The 15,921-nt window shown below is 33.3% G+C and overlaps 1 protein-coding gene across 1 annotated transcript; it reads right to left on the reverse strand.

Annotated features, from left to right (window-relative positions):
- Positions 1-2,251: 2,251 nt before the first annotated feature.
- Positions 2,252-3,372, reverse strand: LOC149178821 (ribulose bisphosphate carboxylase small subunit, chloroplastic-like). Its single transcript, XM_089420447.1, has 3 exons — positions 3,101-3,372; positions 2,871-3,002; positions 2,252-2,756 (listed from the first exon to the last, which is right to left on the reverse strand). Exons 1-3 carry the CDS (start codon positions 3,314-3,316, stop codon positions 2,532-2,534), a joined length of 573 nt encoding a protein of 190 aa, XP_089276573.1. The 5' UTR covers positions 3,317-3,372; the 3' UTR covers positions 2,252-2,531.
- Between the last annotated feature and the right edge of the window lie 12,549 nt (positions 3,373-15,921).

The following is a 15,921-nucleotide window of genomic DNA, read 5'->3' on the forward strand; positions in this document are numbered from 1 at the left end:
TGGACTTCATTAAACGACAGAGGGACAACATTGTAAGAAACACTTTGACTCTAATTCCAGATGGCTCCCAGCTTCGCAAAGATAGCTGCTGGCTCAGCTCTGTCCACCTCTGGGGGGCAAGCTCCTGCCCATATCGTCAGTGAAGCCCCAACTCCCACTGTCCAGGTGGTCTAGGCCTCACTCGATGAGGCTTTGAAGTTTTCTAAAAGTGCCCTCATTTGCTGGTTCAATGGTTTTTGGCCGCGGCTGACAGCTCTCCACAGTTGGATCTCAGAGGTATGGAAGCCTGTCATTTTTGATGAAACTAATATCTACCCCTGTGCTAGGGGTTTCTTTATAGTGGATTTTGAAAACCTTGAAATCAGACAATGTATTCTAGATTCCAACCCTTGGTTTTGGGAAAACTCAGGCCTATTCATGAAGCCATGGAACCCATCATTTGATCCCCTCAACAACAATCATAACCTCAGTACCAGTTTGGGTGAGATTACCAAACCTACCCTTGCATCTCTGGAATTTCTCCTCGCTAAAAGCCATTGGAAATGCGATTTGGAAATTTTACTGCAGGTGCCTAGAAATAGAGGAATATGCCAGAACCACCTATGCTCGTATCTATGTGGAAATGGACTTCAGTGCTAGATTCCCAGCTGAAATAAACCTAACAAGTAAAGACTATGTGTGGAACCAGAAACTAGATTATGAAAGTGACCTCTTCAGATGTGAATCCTGCTTTGAGACAGGCCATCTAGCCAAAAATTGCCCAAAAGCCTCCCAGAAAAATCATGCTAGAAAGAATCACCTCAAATCTACATGGTGGGAAGGAGCACAAAAAGAACATTACACTGTCATCAAGGAAGAATACTCTCCAGAAAACTCTGAATCGCAAGAAATCGAGCAAGAAAGAAACAACTCTCAAGACAAGCACGGGGAAAGTCCCGCCCAACAGCAAAAGAGTGAACTCGACAACCCCTCAAGCATCAATAATTATGAGGATTCGAATACCGCACAAAATAAATCTTCATTTAATAGCAAAGCAGATCTCCCAGACCAAACTTCTTCTCCGACTATCATCAAAAAGATGAACACAACAGATCGCGAAGTGAAGACACCAATGTCCCAAGAACCAGAAGAGATGAAGGAGATGCAAGATAAAGGAAGTTGGAAGATCGTAGAGAAAAAAAGAAAGCTACAACACCAATCTCGCCAAGAATGACGAGAAGCCGAACAATTAAGAACTAAGAAAATTATAGGTCCGATAGACCAATTTGGTCTCATCATCATCATCATCATTTTTTCAACACCTTAACTAAATTTAAAACAAATTTATTTAACTTTATCAAATAATATTTAAATTATAAATAAAATAAATTATAATATTTACAATTCAAACATTAGAAATATCATAAATAACTCATTAAATTTAATAGTATTAATTATAAATGAAATAAATTTATTTATTTTTATCAAAAATAATATTTAATTTTAAATAATTAATGAATCATTTATTCATTAATTTCAACATTAAAAATATGTGTTTTTATCAAAAAATAATATTTAATTTCAAATAATTAATTTCAAATAATTAATTAATAATTTATTCATTAATTCCAACGTTAAGAATATTCTGAATAACATTAGCATATTCCGAGCATATACAATCCGACCGTATATTAACAAGATATTCCAAATATCTTTAATTCAAATATCATGAATAACATTAACATATTCTGACCATTTCAATAACATTAATTTATAAAATATAAGATATTCCAAATCTCTTTAACTCAAATATTAAGAATATCATGAATAACATTAACATATTCTGAGCATCTTCAATCTAACCATATGTATTTATAAAATATCTTTAATTCTGATTCCGTAGTTACACTTTTGGCACTTCATTCTAAAAGGAGACCTATCCACATAACAAATTTATTTTAATTCTAAACTTAAAATTATTTAAAAAATATGTTTCACAATTTAAAATTAGATTGTGAAATAGTAAAGACAACTGTAAACTTATAAATTTGATTCTGAATTAAGCATCTACATCATAAATTTATTTTAATCCTGCATTAGAAATTTCAGAGTTAGAGTAGAGCAGAAATGGCCATTCTCAAATCCCCAAAACCTAAATAATGAAGTTGCAGACACCACCCACTCAAAGCACAAGCACTGGTAACTCTTGCCCACAATTTCCATCACACAGCAACAATCAATTAAACAATTTCCATCACACAACAACAATCAATTAAATGACTAAACAAAGAACCCATTGCATTCATTCCTTCATCCAGTCGATAACACCGGCACCATGGCTGTTACAGCTTCCATGGCGGCCCCAGCAGGAGGAACTTGAAGAGAATGGGGTTAAAAAAATGGCCGGCGGCCATGTCACTTTGAAACAAAGCAAAATCACCACAATTACATAAACAATTAAATGGCCGGCAGGCGGCGAGCAAGGACAAGCTTATTAACTAACTAGCTACTGGAAGTTACAGAGGAGCAAGGTTTGTGCGGGGCCCTATTAGTTATTCGGGCTTGTGGACGATGAAGGAGATGCACTGCACTTGGCGGACGTTGTCAAAGCCAATGACACGGATGAAGGCTTTGGGGTATGCCTTGGCACACTCTCTCACCTCGTTTATCACCTGAGATGCCTCTGTGCACCCAAACATCGGCAACTTCCACATCACCCAGTATCTCCCATCGTAGTACCCCGGGCTACTATTATACTTCCTCGAGATGGATCCTTCCTGCGCGCACATACATACACACAATTCATAATAAAAATTTATACCCATTTTATTTTCGACCTAGTATCAAAGTTCAAATCTCCATAAATCAATCTTAAAAAAATAAAAACTCACCAGATCAAACTCAAGACAAGGCACCCACTTGTTCCTCAACAAGTACTCAACCTCCTTCACCAGCTGCTCCTCGGTTAGCGTAGGGAGGTAGGACAGAGTCTCAAACTTGGGGTTCCCGAATGGAGGCCACACCTGCAGCAATTATATTCATGCAACCCATTAACTAACACCATTTCTCAGCTACTAAATCGATTCATTCATCAATTTCTAATTTAATTTCACACACCCACCTGCATGCATCGCACTCGCCCACCGTTGCTCGTTGTCTTCTGCTCCCATTCCGCTGCAGCGTTGCCCATCTTGAAGCTGGAGGGGAATTGCGCCGTGGACTTGAGCCCCGTGAACGCCGACACCACGTTGCTGCTGCTGCCATTGCTGGTCTTGGGGGGCGCGGCAACCGCTGCCACTGCAGCAGTGGAGGACAGAGCCATGATTGAAGAAGCCATCTGATACAAAGAACGCTTGCTGATTTACCTTCCAGCAGCTCTACAGCTGATTGTGTGATGAAGATATAGATATAACCCCCGGTTGCTCTGAGGCTGGACTGGACCAGAGAAATCCGACGGCCATGATTACAATCGGATAACTCATCGGAGAATCAGGACCGTGAAATCCCACTACCATGATGGAGAATGTGTGTGGTGCACATTTAGCATTCGACGTGTCCACCAATGGTGGCCTTATCCGAGAAGGGCTGTACTTTCATTTTATTACTAGTAAGTAACAACAAATTTGAAATTACTCTCTGTTTAGGATTGCGTGGGCGGGGTTATATGGTCCCACATATTCTATATTACTCTTCAACATTATCTTAGCCCTATTCCCTTGGGCATATTGTGATTAACAATATTTTGATCTTTTGTATGAGCGTTATTCTCTTCGGCATATTTTTTTACCAATTTTTTATTTTTTTATTTTTTGAATTATTATGGTTTGTTTTCTCATGTATTTCACATTGATAGTTTGAGTAGTTGGGAGTGTGATTTGTTTTCTTATCCACCCAAGTTCAATTCTAAGAAACATGTTTGGCTTATTGAGATAATGCTCTAAGAGTAGGCAATTGGTCTTAATTAAGTATTGAGTGTTATTTGGATGGAGGGTAGCCATATGTTTGGCTTATCGTGATAATGCTCTAAGAGTAGGCAATTGGTCTTAATTAAGTATTGAGTATTATTTGGATGGAGGGTAGCTTAATTGCTGGGTAACTTTAAGGAACTCAACTAGTTTTCATTACTCGTTAGGAACTTCACTAGTTTTCAATTTTTTTTTTTTTTTTAAACTCATTTTCAATCTATGAGCTATTGGTCCTAATTAAGTGTTGTGTTAGCATTGCAAAGCTAATGTTAAGTTAGAGATATTGTTTCTCTTTCACTAAGTAAAATGTTACGAGATTCCCTTTCTTCCTCGTATTATTTGGATGGAGGGTAGCTTAATTGCGTGTTAATTTTAAGGAACTCAACTAGTTTTCATTACTAGTTTTCAATCTATGAACTATAGCTTCTTCCATTTTGAGATGCAAGAATTCAACTAGTTTTCAATATATGACCAAGTAAAATCTTACGAGATTCCCTTTCTTCCTCGTATTATTTGGATGAAGGGTAGCTTAATTGCGTGGTAACTTTGAAGGGTAGCTTAATTGCGTGGTAACTTTAAGGAACTCAACTAGTTTTCATTACTAGTTTTCAATCTATGAACTATAACTTCTTCCTTTTTGAGATGCAAGAACTCAACTAATTTTCAATATATGCCCCGTAGCTTCTTCCTTGTTGAGATGTGTTCAACGAATGGTTCGATTGAGTTAACTCTAGGGGATAACTAATTTGTTGGTCCTAATTAAATGTTTTCTTAGCATTGCAAAGCTACTATTAAATTAGAGATATCATTTTTCTTTCACCAAGGAAAACCTTATGGGATTTCCTTTCTTCCTCATATTATTTGGTGGAAGGTAGCTTAATTTCCACCTATAATAGTGGTTGGTAATCTTAAGGAACTCAACCAGTTTTCAACCTATGACTTATAACTTCCTCGTTGAGAATATGTCTTCAATTGATGGTTTGACTGATTGAGTTAACTCTAAGGGATGGCTATGTTAGAGAATTATGTGAATGTAGCTTAGTTTTCATTGTTAACATATGCGCATAGTTAAAATCTTAACAAAATCTAACATCTAAGGGAGGGGAGCTTACTTTTCTAGCTCGATTTTAGTTGCATGTTTATATCCTCAAAAGTTTTCACATTCTATAGTCGGGCATGCCTATGATTGTGGCATGAAATAAGTGTTGGCCACTAGATATCCATTACATTTGATCTTCACATATATTATAGTAACTTTGGATTACTAATGCTCATCAAGCCTTGAGTTGGCTTTAGAAAATGATGGGTTTTTAAAGATGTTTCTTCCAAACATGTGGTTTTGTTATGACATTGAGTTCTACTAGGGATGAACCCTATATGGTTATGTTGGAAATCTATATCTACACATTTCAATGATTGAAGTAGAGTTGCGGGCATTATTTGATCTCTAAGAAATGAATTGTCATTCGGGAAGGGGTTGAGACTAGAAGGATACTATCTTTATTTAGGCACTAGTTCGATTATAGTAATCATTAAACATCAAGAACTTGGAGGGGGAGGGTAATCCACTAAGATGAGTCTAACGTAGTTGGTTAAGGTCCTATGCTTTTATTCTAAAATTGAAATACCCTAGATCAAGTTAACTGGTTGTTGGCTTTGATGAAGCGAGATGCCCTGTTTAATGTAGAAGTCATCACGCTACATTGCCAACTTATGGCTAGATGCTAGCAAGCATTACTTCATTTTGGGCCAAATCTCAGCATTTGGATTGACAATTGAAGAAAAAATTAAATTTTAACATTGAAAATTAGTTAAATTTCATGAAATTTTTCTTTTTTTTTCCTTGGTAAACATTGATATTTTGACCTCGTTAGAGAAATTCTATTGAGAAAAGTTCAAATGCCTTGAATGTGGAATTAATAGATATTAAATTGACTAGGTCATAAATAAGGCACCCCATAAATTTCTTTATCATATCCCCACAATTACATGTTTTTGGCAAAATTTTAGGTGAAAAAGCTTAGCATAGTCGCATGAGTTATCATGCATGGAAGAGAAGTGAATATGGTGTTATGTGAAAAATTGTAAGTGGTTTTACATTTAGGTACATTGAGAAAATATTGACTCTTTTTAAAAAACCTCATAATGTTAATCTATCATTGGTAGTTGATGGTAGTAATTCATTTGGAAAACTTAGTTCCATTTACTTAATTTGGCCATTTTTGGTTATAAACAATAGCCTTCCTCAGATGTGAATAAACAAGGAGCACTATTGTCGAAATTAATTGTTTTAGTTAATTATTTTTAGGAATATTTAGAACATATCAGTTCATTTTGATTGTTTATTTCATATTTTGTATTTACAAGGACTTATGTTTTCAAATAATCAAATATGTACCAAGTCTATAGGAAATAATGAAGTTGTTTGTTCCTTGACAACCACAATATTCAACATGTCATTAATGGGATTTCAACTTGAGTGGAGAGGATAACAACTTCTCCTCTCTACCACTCAAGCTATAACCAATTGATACATCCTAAGCCTCTTATTGACTAAATTTCAAAGCTATATGTTGGCAGCATCATGTATAATGTCTCCAAACCATGACAATAAATATGTTTTGAATTCGATGGAACACTTACATGGATAGTTCATTATACCCTTGGGTTAACACGTTTTTGATATGTAAGGACAAATTTAACTCTATGCATCCTCTATTATTTTTGTGTCTTTTTTTTCCTGAATATTTTGGCATTCTTTTAACATTATTCCATATCTATTTTGGTATTCTTTTAACATTATTCCATATCTTTCCAGAGGCTTCAAACAAAGGGTAAATATGAAGTCTATTATATACTCCTAGAACAACATTTGGACATTAAAGAAGTTAATGAAAGGAGGTGTGTGATGAGTACAAACATTTCCTCCTGATGAACCATATGTATCAAACTATTGGAAAATATCTCTTTAAAGGGTAAGAAGAGGCTCCCATGAAAAGTGGAACCTCACATATAAGGTTTTTGAGAAAAATCATGGTAAATTGTTATTGGTTTCAATTACATCCGTATTTGCAAATTGTTTTTTTTTGGTTTACTATAATAAAAAATGTATTTCCATTTATGTTTCCCAAAAGTTGACATGGTGGGCTTCTATGAAGTATGAAACAATGTTAATTGTGTTTTAGTTGGTTCCATTACCATGAGCACCTATAAGAAACTCATTTATGTAACATAATGCATAGTAGAGGAATGCCACATAATGCTTATGGATATTTTAGATGGAAGGAATAACAAAGATAAAAATGCTATAAATGATTGTCATTGAGAAAGCCACATAATGCAAACCATTATTCATTCTTATGTCGTTGTATTACATTTTTGATTGGTTTTGCTTCTAAATCAATTAAATATTAACAAAGAAATATGATTTTGGTGGGACAAAAACCTATGATTTCCAGCATACCTTTATTAGGCTTTGATGTATTCTAATATTTATCATCTCATGTTATATACATTATTTGCTAGTAATAAATGTTTATATCTAATCAATACTGAATCATAATGCTTCCTTGTTATAATATGTTCTACCTATAGCTCTCAAAAACATATTTGACAACAACATAAAGCAAGTTGTATATGATCTCATAAAGTACACGAGGTAAGAAAACATTTATAATTGAAATAATACTTGTAGAGTTTGTTGAATTTTGGTTACATGCATTATATAATATGTTGACAAATGCGATTTCTTTGCATGTGTTGGTGGTTCTCATGTAATAAATCCATAATTAAGATATCAAGTATTGGAAGAGTGTGAGATGGGGATAATTTTTAAAGCTTATATTCCATACAACTTTGAGCATTGGAAAGTTTTCGACAATGATGTCCAAATATTAAGTATTTTGAACAACATGAAGGAATTCTTAGAAAATCAAGTTAATTTAAGACAATAAGGTGAAATTTATTTTATTTCCAAACAATATGATTCCTCATAGTGTGTTTCCCTTCAGAAGGATTTTTAACAAACATGATATGTATAAGAAAATTCCATTAGATGATTGCCCTAAATATGTGTATGAAATAAACTTTGGTTTAACTAAAAGTCTTAGAATCATTAAGAAAGAGCACTGCACCAGATGAAAGGAAAAGTCTAGAAAATTTGACTAGGGAATATAAGGATGTTTTTTCATTGTCATATGATGAACTTATTGCATATAAAGGAAAAATATTCAACATACTAATCACTTGAAGGAAGGAGAAAATTCTTTTGGGAAAAAATTGAAGAATATTAACCTAAAGTTGGCCCTACTCATATAGCCTAAAAGTTATAAGAAAAGTTGATTGCTAATATTATAACACCTACTAGGCATTCATCTTGGGTTACAAACTTTATAGTGATAAGGAATAAAAATGGAAAGGTTGGGTTGTCTGTAGATTTCAAGAACCTAAGTCAATTAACCTTCAAAGAAAATTACCCTCTCTCAAATATGGAGCAATTATTGTAGAGAGTTACAAGTGCTAGAATGTTTCCAATGCTTGATGATTTATTGGGATATAATTAAATATTTATTAAAAAAGAATATTAGAACAATGATACCTTCACTAAGTCAAGTCTCAATAGCACAATTAGTTGAGGATGGGCCTCGTCAGCAAGGAAACCTCAAATCAAAGCTCACAGGGGGTGGTTGTGCCTTGTGCCAGGGGGAGGAGACATGCTAAAAAATCCAGTCAGCTAAGGGCTGATGTGGCCTAGGCTGGGTGTGATCCATGGGTGACTTTGACGTTTTAGATGCCTCTGGGTCGCGATTGCTAAAGCCATAGGTCAAGCCTAGAGGATCACAGGCAACTTGATAAAAGAAAATAATACCTTCACTAAAATACAAGGGACATATGAATATCTTATGATTCCTTTTGGGTTATTCAATGTAAGATCCACCTTTCAAAGGGACATAAACTTTGCATTTACAGATATCATAGGAAAAATGTTTAAAATATACCATGGTGATCTAACTATGTTCTCAAAGGACATAAGTTATTATGTGTATTTGAGGTAGGCTTTTGATAAGTGCGGGAAATATGGGATATATTTGAATCAAAAGAAGTCAATTTTGAGTGAAGATTGTTTTGGCACATTATTTCAAATTATGGAATCCATGTAGATATAACTAGATTTGATGCAATAAAGAAGGTTACTCTTCCTAAAATTTGAAAGTGATGTAATCATTCTTTGGGAAAACAATTTTTATGATAAGATTTATCCAAATTTGTAAAAACTGTCAAGCCCATATCAAACTATTAAAGAAATATTTTTATTTTAAGTGGGGTGATGAAAGTAAGCAATGATTTAGTTCTGCATAGCCTAATAAATATGATATGAATTTGACCTGCCTATCCATTGAAGGTGCCCACTATAGATTATGTTCTATAGGAGGCGCTGTGACCCCTCTGCAGTGTGGGGCGTAAACCCAAAGTGACACTGCTTCCGTCCTGGTGGGATCACCCCACCTCAAACTATGTTATTAATTGATGAATCAAATCCTTCTATGTCACTGGTTCCACTGGCTGGAATTTGAAGCTCAACTCATATTATATAGATAAGGGAGATCCATGATTCTAAAGTGATTCGAGCTGGATGATGCTGCAACGAGTAATCTGCTGGATCGAAAATATGGATCATGTGAGAAATAGAAGAGACATCAATGGCTACCCTATTCCTAGTGAGTTTGGATTATTTTTGAAAAATATTATGATACTCTTTTGACTCTGAAGATATGATTGATGGAATTCTTTTACAGAAGAATAATAATAACATGGAACAATCCACTACTTCCCTGATAAGAATATGAGGATTCTAAATTAAAACTATGGAAAATAAATCATATGCATTAGTATAATCTTCAAGCATTTTAGAATGTACACATGATACTCCAAGACAGTATCCTACACTCCCCATTTAGTGGTGAAGGATATCTTGGCTCAACCAGATTGTCTGGGTGTCTAAAGAAAGTAGATTTAAGAAATTGAAGAGTATGATATGGAAGTAAGGCTAATCAAAATCATTGAAGGACATGGATTGGAAATGATGTTGGTTGAAGGGAATGAAAAAGTTTTGGGCTTGAATTATATTAATATGATTTTGATTATTCTCAAATGTCTTGAGAATATATGTTGGTACTTTGATGTCATCTATTTTGTAAAGAATATTTCATGCCTAGATCACTTGGTGGACCATAAGAGATGATATTTAAGGTAAAATATGCTAATCACTACCATATCCAAGATGTCTTGGGATGGAAACCTTAATTGTTTAATCCTTAGATTTGTAGATAAGAAGGAATCAAAGATGTATGAAGGAATTTCATTCAAGATACCATGGAGGCCATTATATAGATTGCACAAAGGCAGATAAAATGCTAAGAGATGGGAACTACCAGTCCATGTTATTTTCTATTATGTCCCTTTATTTTAGGTCCCACTAGCCATGCCAATTTTTCATAGGAAGACAATATCTAGTTGCATTTCCTTTGCAATTTATTGTGGTTGAAGCACCTTTTTAGTAATGGAGATTAAATCTTGTTGGGGAATTGAAGGATAACTCTAATAATAGTCATAAATAGGTCTTAATAACTACAAATTATTTCAAAAGATGGGTTGAAGCCACCCTTAACAAGGGGGAAGCCAAAGAGGTCATTATGGATTTCCTATAGGATAAGATTATTATGAGGTTTGGTGCCCTAGATAAAATCACAATTGCCAATGTTCAACATTTAGTTCAATTGAATTATTGGCATTTTTCTTTAATTATGAGATCATACTATCTCACTCATCCAACTACTATCCATAAGTTAATGGCTAATCATAGTCGAGCAACAAAAACCTTATTGCTATCAATAAGAAAATATATTGTGATAACAAGAAAAGTTGCAATGGAAAAAATAAAATATGATCATGGGCCGGTTAAATCATAATAGGAAATAAGCCATAGGTAAGATTCCATTCAAGCTAGTGTGTAAGTTAGATGTTAAGCTACCTATTCATTTAAAGATTCCAATGTTCTTTTTGTCTGCTTGTTTTTGCCTCGATCCTGAGAAGAGAGGAGATACTGAAGGGAAACAAGTGAGAAAGGACAAGAAGAGAATTGCATAATTGCAAACTTGTTATACCTAGGGGGATACTAGTTGGTTGCAGTGTCAAGGTTGGGAGGAGCCAAGTACTCCATTACTAATTTTCTAGACATAATATCCAAGTTAGTACCCTAGACTTTTAAATGTCTGTGTGTGACCTTAATGTGATTGGAATAAATTCCTTATTTTCTATTCTTTTTATGGTAGCACATAAAGGAAATTACAATATGATTGTCTAAAAAATCTGGAAATATGATAAAAGAAAAGATGATCTCTCATATTTCTATATTTACCATAGACAAAAGAAAATAATATGTTTCTTGCTTTACAATTACAACAGTTAGTATAAATATCAGTTATAGTAGATGAGAAATGAACATATGTAACTATGGTTGTATGCAAAACGTTTATGATAATATTTCTGTTTGAAGATGTTAAGTATATTCACACAAGTAGATATAATTGTTCACTCATTCTTGAAGTAACACACACACACACACACACACACACACACACACACACACATATATATAGAGAGAGAGTATAATAAACCAAATATTACACAAATTTGAAGGAATGGTTTCTTTCCATGTATTAATAGTTTAGAATAAATATTGAATAGAAAGATTATGCTTTTTTCTCTAAATCTAAAGGTATAGAATTAAACAGTATATACTCAGAATTAAATTAAAAAAAAATATAATACTTAAAAGGATTCTTCAATAAAGGAGATATTTGAAGTATAAACATAGAAAATATGGTATTTATAAACAATTTAAGAATTTAAAAAAGATACAAAGTTGAAGACTCATAATTTATTGAAAACAAAATGTCAAAGGGTTGTTAATAACCTTTAAGAGAATAATAGACAAAAAAATATAAGTTTTATTACAATAGAGGCCTTAAGCTTTGAAATCTCTCTCTCACACACACACATATGATTTCATTAAAATCCAAAGTTAGAGAGTCTGGCAATGGAATCATGAGCACAAGAGCTAAGAACAAGATGTCTGACCTAGTAGAAGGAATGAACTCTGTGTGACTTGGAGAAGCCTAACCCTTTGGAAACATCGAAGGAAAAAGGGTACTCCAAGCTAAGAAGAGACTCATTGCCTAAAAGGAAATGTATACATTAATAATGAGTTACAATTAGAAGTGAATACTAAATTTACATAGAAAGTAACAATAGTGAAAGGGAGTTTTAGAGCTTATCTTAGAATGTATACAAATTCCACTTTGCTCCAGTCATCTGTACAAGTCAAACATATACCCATAATACTATATAACTAAATATGTACAATGCGATATAAAAAAATAATATATGTGAAATTACACCGTTCATGTAATTATAGAGAATGAGAAATAGGAGGAGTATGCTACTCAACATCTATATATATATATATATATATAATATATATATATATGAAGTTGAGTAGGTAAGTGAGGCCCAAAATGGTAAATTATGGCCAAACAATTTCCGAGATATATTTACATATTAAATTCAAAACACAATGAAGATATAACTCTGAGAAACTAATAAAACCAAAGATCAAAACAAAAATTTCTTTGTTATTATACACTCTGGGTTTGTGGAAATTGTAAAACCCTAACACAAAGCATAACTCATGATAAAAAAATAATCTAGTCTTTTTTGAACCCTAAGCCAAATGAAAAGAAAATTTATAGGTAGATTGATATTTAAAACCTAGGAGGGTTTATAGTAAAATGTCAGTCTATGGAAGCCAAAACCCATATAGGGCTTGTAACATCAATAAGCAGATGTAAATATCCAAGAGAAAAAAAATGTTACATAGCATACCTAGTGTTGAAAAATGCAACAAGAAATTCTCAATTTGATTTTGCCTTGATTACATTGAGAAAATTTGATTTCCACATCAACAGACAACTTGGATTAAATTGTGTGACATGGCTTGTGTCACCTAGTTTACTCAGTACATTTGAGTTGGAGGAGTTAGAGTTCAATTAAACATGTAATTGTGTGACATGGCTTGTGTCACCTAGTTTACTCAGTAAATCTGAGTTGGAGGAGTTAGAGTTCAATTAAGGATGTTTGATTTCTAATTTGTAGGAATCAAATTCAGTTATCTCAAGTTGTTCAGTTAAACTAGTTCCAAATGTTGGAGGAACTAGTGGAAGGTCAGTTATGTAGTGTGACTTTAGTCAAACTAAGTGATCATCTAGTTAACAGATCAGTCAACCCAAAATAGATAGTGCATGCAGAGAATTCGAGTTACATAGTTGAGGTGAAGATTCCAAGGTAGTGTAACATCAATTGTAGACTATTTCAGAGTGTACAGGTGTTGCATGCAACCTAATGATCAATTTGAGGAATTGTGAAATCCATTTTGGAGAAATTCCTAAATAATAGGGGCCTAATTTCTCAAGGAATTGTGCAAGGGAATAGGGGCTCAAGAAGAGGCAAAAATTTACTAAGTCTCGGTTAGAGCTTCTCAGTGAGCAGAGAGACAAGCTATGCACTTGCAAGTTGTGCTTAGTTGAGCAAAGCAATTGTAATACATCTCTAATCATCAGATTAATGCAAGAAAACATTGGGGTTTTTAGTAGATTGCACATGTGTTATTTCTTATTGCATGTTTGAAATTTTTATTTTAGATTGTGAATTACTTTCCGAGAGTAGTAGAATAGGTTTGTGTCTTGTGATTTTGATTAAAAATTCATGAGAAGTTCCAAATCTACACCTGGTAGATAGCTATCATAAACTCAATGACAAAAGAGAGTAATAAAATAGGTTTGTGTTTTGTGATTTTGATTAAAACTTCGTGAGAAGTTACAAATTTACACCATAATTTCTACACCTAATACATAGCTGTCATAAACTCAATGACAAAAGAAATGAAGATTCCAAAAACCCTCGTGTATTTTCTTCCATAAGATGCGTACTCTGAATAGGTTTGTAATTCTACCATTGGTTAAAAAACCCGTCATATAAACACAAGAATTAAATAAGAAAGAGTGTACACATGTAGGATATAACTATCCAAAAATGCGGTCTCCACATAGCATTGCGGCCAAAAACTACTATTATAATCTATACGATTAGCCACCGAATGTTCTGTGAGAAACCCTCGTTGGAAAAACGCTAGAAAATTAGCCGTAAGGAGCAGTATAATTACCTTTGCAAAGTGAGGGAATTGAATGCAAGGGGTGTATAACAGTTCAAAGGACTCAATAGTCTGGTAGACAGAGAAAAAGTGTGGACCTTATCTCCAGACCATAGATTTCCATTGAGAAACAAAAATCACAGGATAAAAGTTGCCAACGAATAAGCTGATGAAGTTGTCGGAATAGGCTACGTATTCCAGAGAAAACCCTAAGTATAATAGACACCATCAATTTAACAAAGTCACGATATAATCGTTGATAGGGTAGGTGGGAGCAACCTTCGTGGAAGAGCAACAATCCAACACATAGACACATGGAAGGTTCTGGAGAATACGTTGTTTTCATAAGCTAAATTGAAACCAAAGTCGAGAGCTCTCAAATATCATTATACCACATTGCTATTTTATGTGTAGTTTTAGTGTTTATAAACAAATCCTTTCGCATGTGTTAATAACTAAGAGTAGTTAGATGTGTGTTTATAAACAAATCCTTTCCCTATAACCAACCCTTTGTTTATGGTATAAGAATAAGTGCCCTTTTTAAAAAAAGTTGATATGAAATATAAGCATCTTTTCAATAAAATTAAGTAGGTTTTTAATAACCAAAAAGATTCAAAATGAAATGATTCCTAGGTGTTGATTTCTTATACCATAAATAAAGGTTAATATGAAATATAAGTATCTTTTCAATAAACAAAACAAAAGAATTAAACATGTTTTTAATAAACAAAAGGGTTCATATGAAATATAAACATGTTTTTAATAAACAAAATGGTTCATATGAAATATAAGAATATGCATATGATTGCATAATGATCATAAATATTTAAAGGAAGGTCACCATTATGGGATTAGCAAAAATAATATAACCTGTGTTCAAGAGACATGAAGAAAGGCATCCATGAAATATGGTTACAAATGTAATCATTCCAAATGTAAAAGATAAAGCCATGATCAAATGTAAGATTGATCTTCATCGCTATAAAGTCAAGATCAAATGTAAGATTGATCTTGTTACAAATGTAATCATTCCAAATGTAAAAGATAAAACCAAGATTAAATGTAAGATTGATCTTCATCGCTATATAGCCAAGATCAAATGTAAGATTGATCTTATGCTAGCGATGAAGAAAGACATCCATAAAATATGGTTACAAATGTAATCATTCCAAATGTAAAAGATAAAGCCAAGATCAAATGTCAGATTGATCTTATGCTAGCGAGGTCAAATATTTATGTTCTGTGTTTTTAGTTTTAATTAAAACTAAAATAAATGATTTTATATTAAGGTGAATATAATATAGATTATCAAAGTAAATGATTACTTAATAAAATAAGAAATTATGAATTGGAAAAATAATAACTCCTATTGACGAGCATTTTGGAAAAAATGTTTTTGTTATATACAACATCTAAACTGTTAGGGTTCGAAACCATAGTATGTCACGACGTTAACAAAATTTAAATTTCAACTAATAAAAAATTAAAATTAGAAAATAAAAAATTGACTGTAGATGAGGTATGTTACAAATACCATTGGCAATAATCCTCTTATCCAATTGTTTGGTGGTTGTACCCCTCAGTGATGTTACTTTCCATTAAAAATTTCTATATAGTTGTTTTTTATTACCCTTTCATAGTTTGTTTCAAGCATTTTTTTGAGAGCAGACCTCTCATGCTAGAATGTTGTGATCATTTTTTTTTTTTTAA

This window comes from Pinus tabuliformis, chromosome 4_1, assembly GCF_031772625.1.
Source record: "Pinus tabuliformis cultivar Carrire ecotype Pingquan chromosome 4_1, CPIR1, whole genome shotgun sequence".
NCBI classification, from domain to species: domain Eukaryota; kingdom Viridiplantae; phylum Streptophyta; class Pinopsida; order Pinales; family Pinaceae; genus Pinus; species Pinus tabuliformis.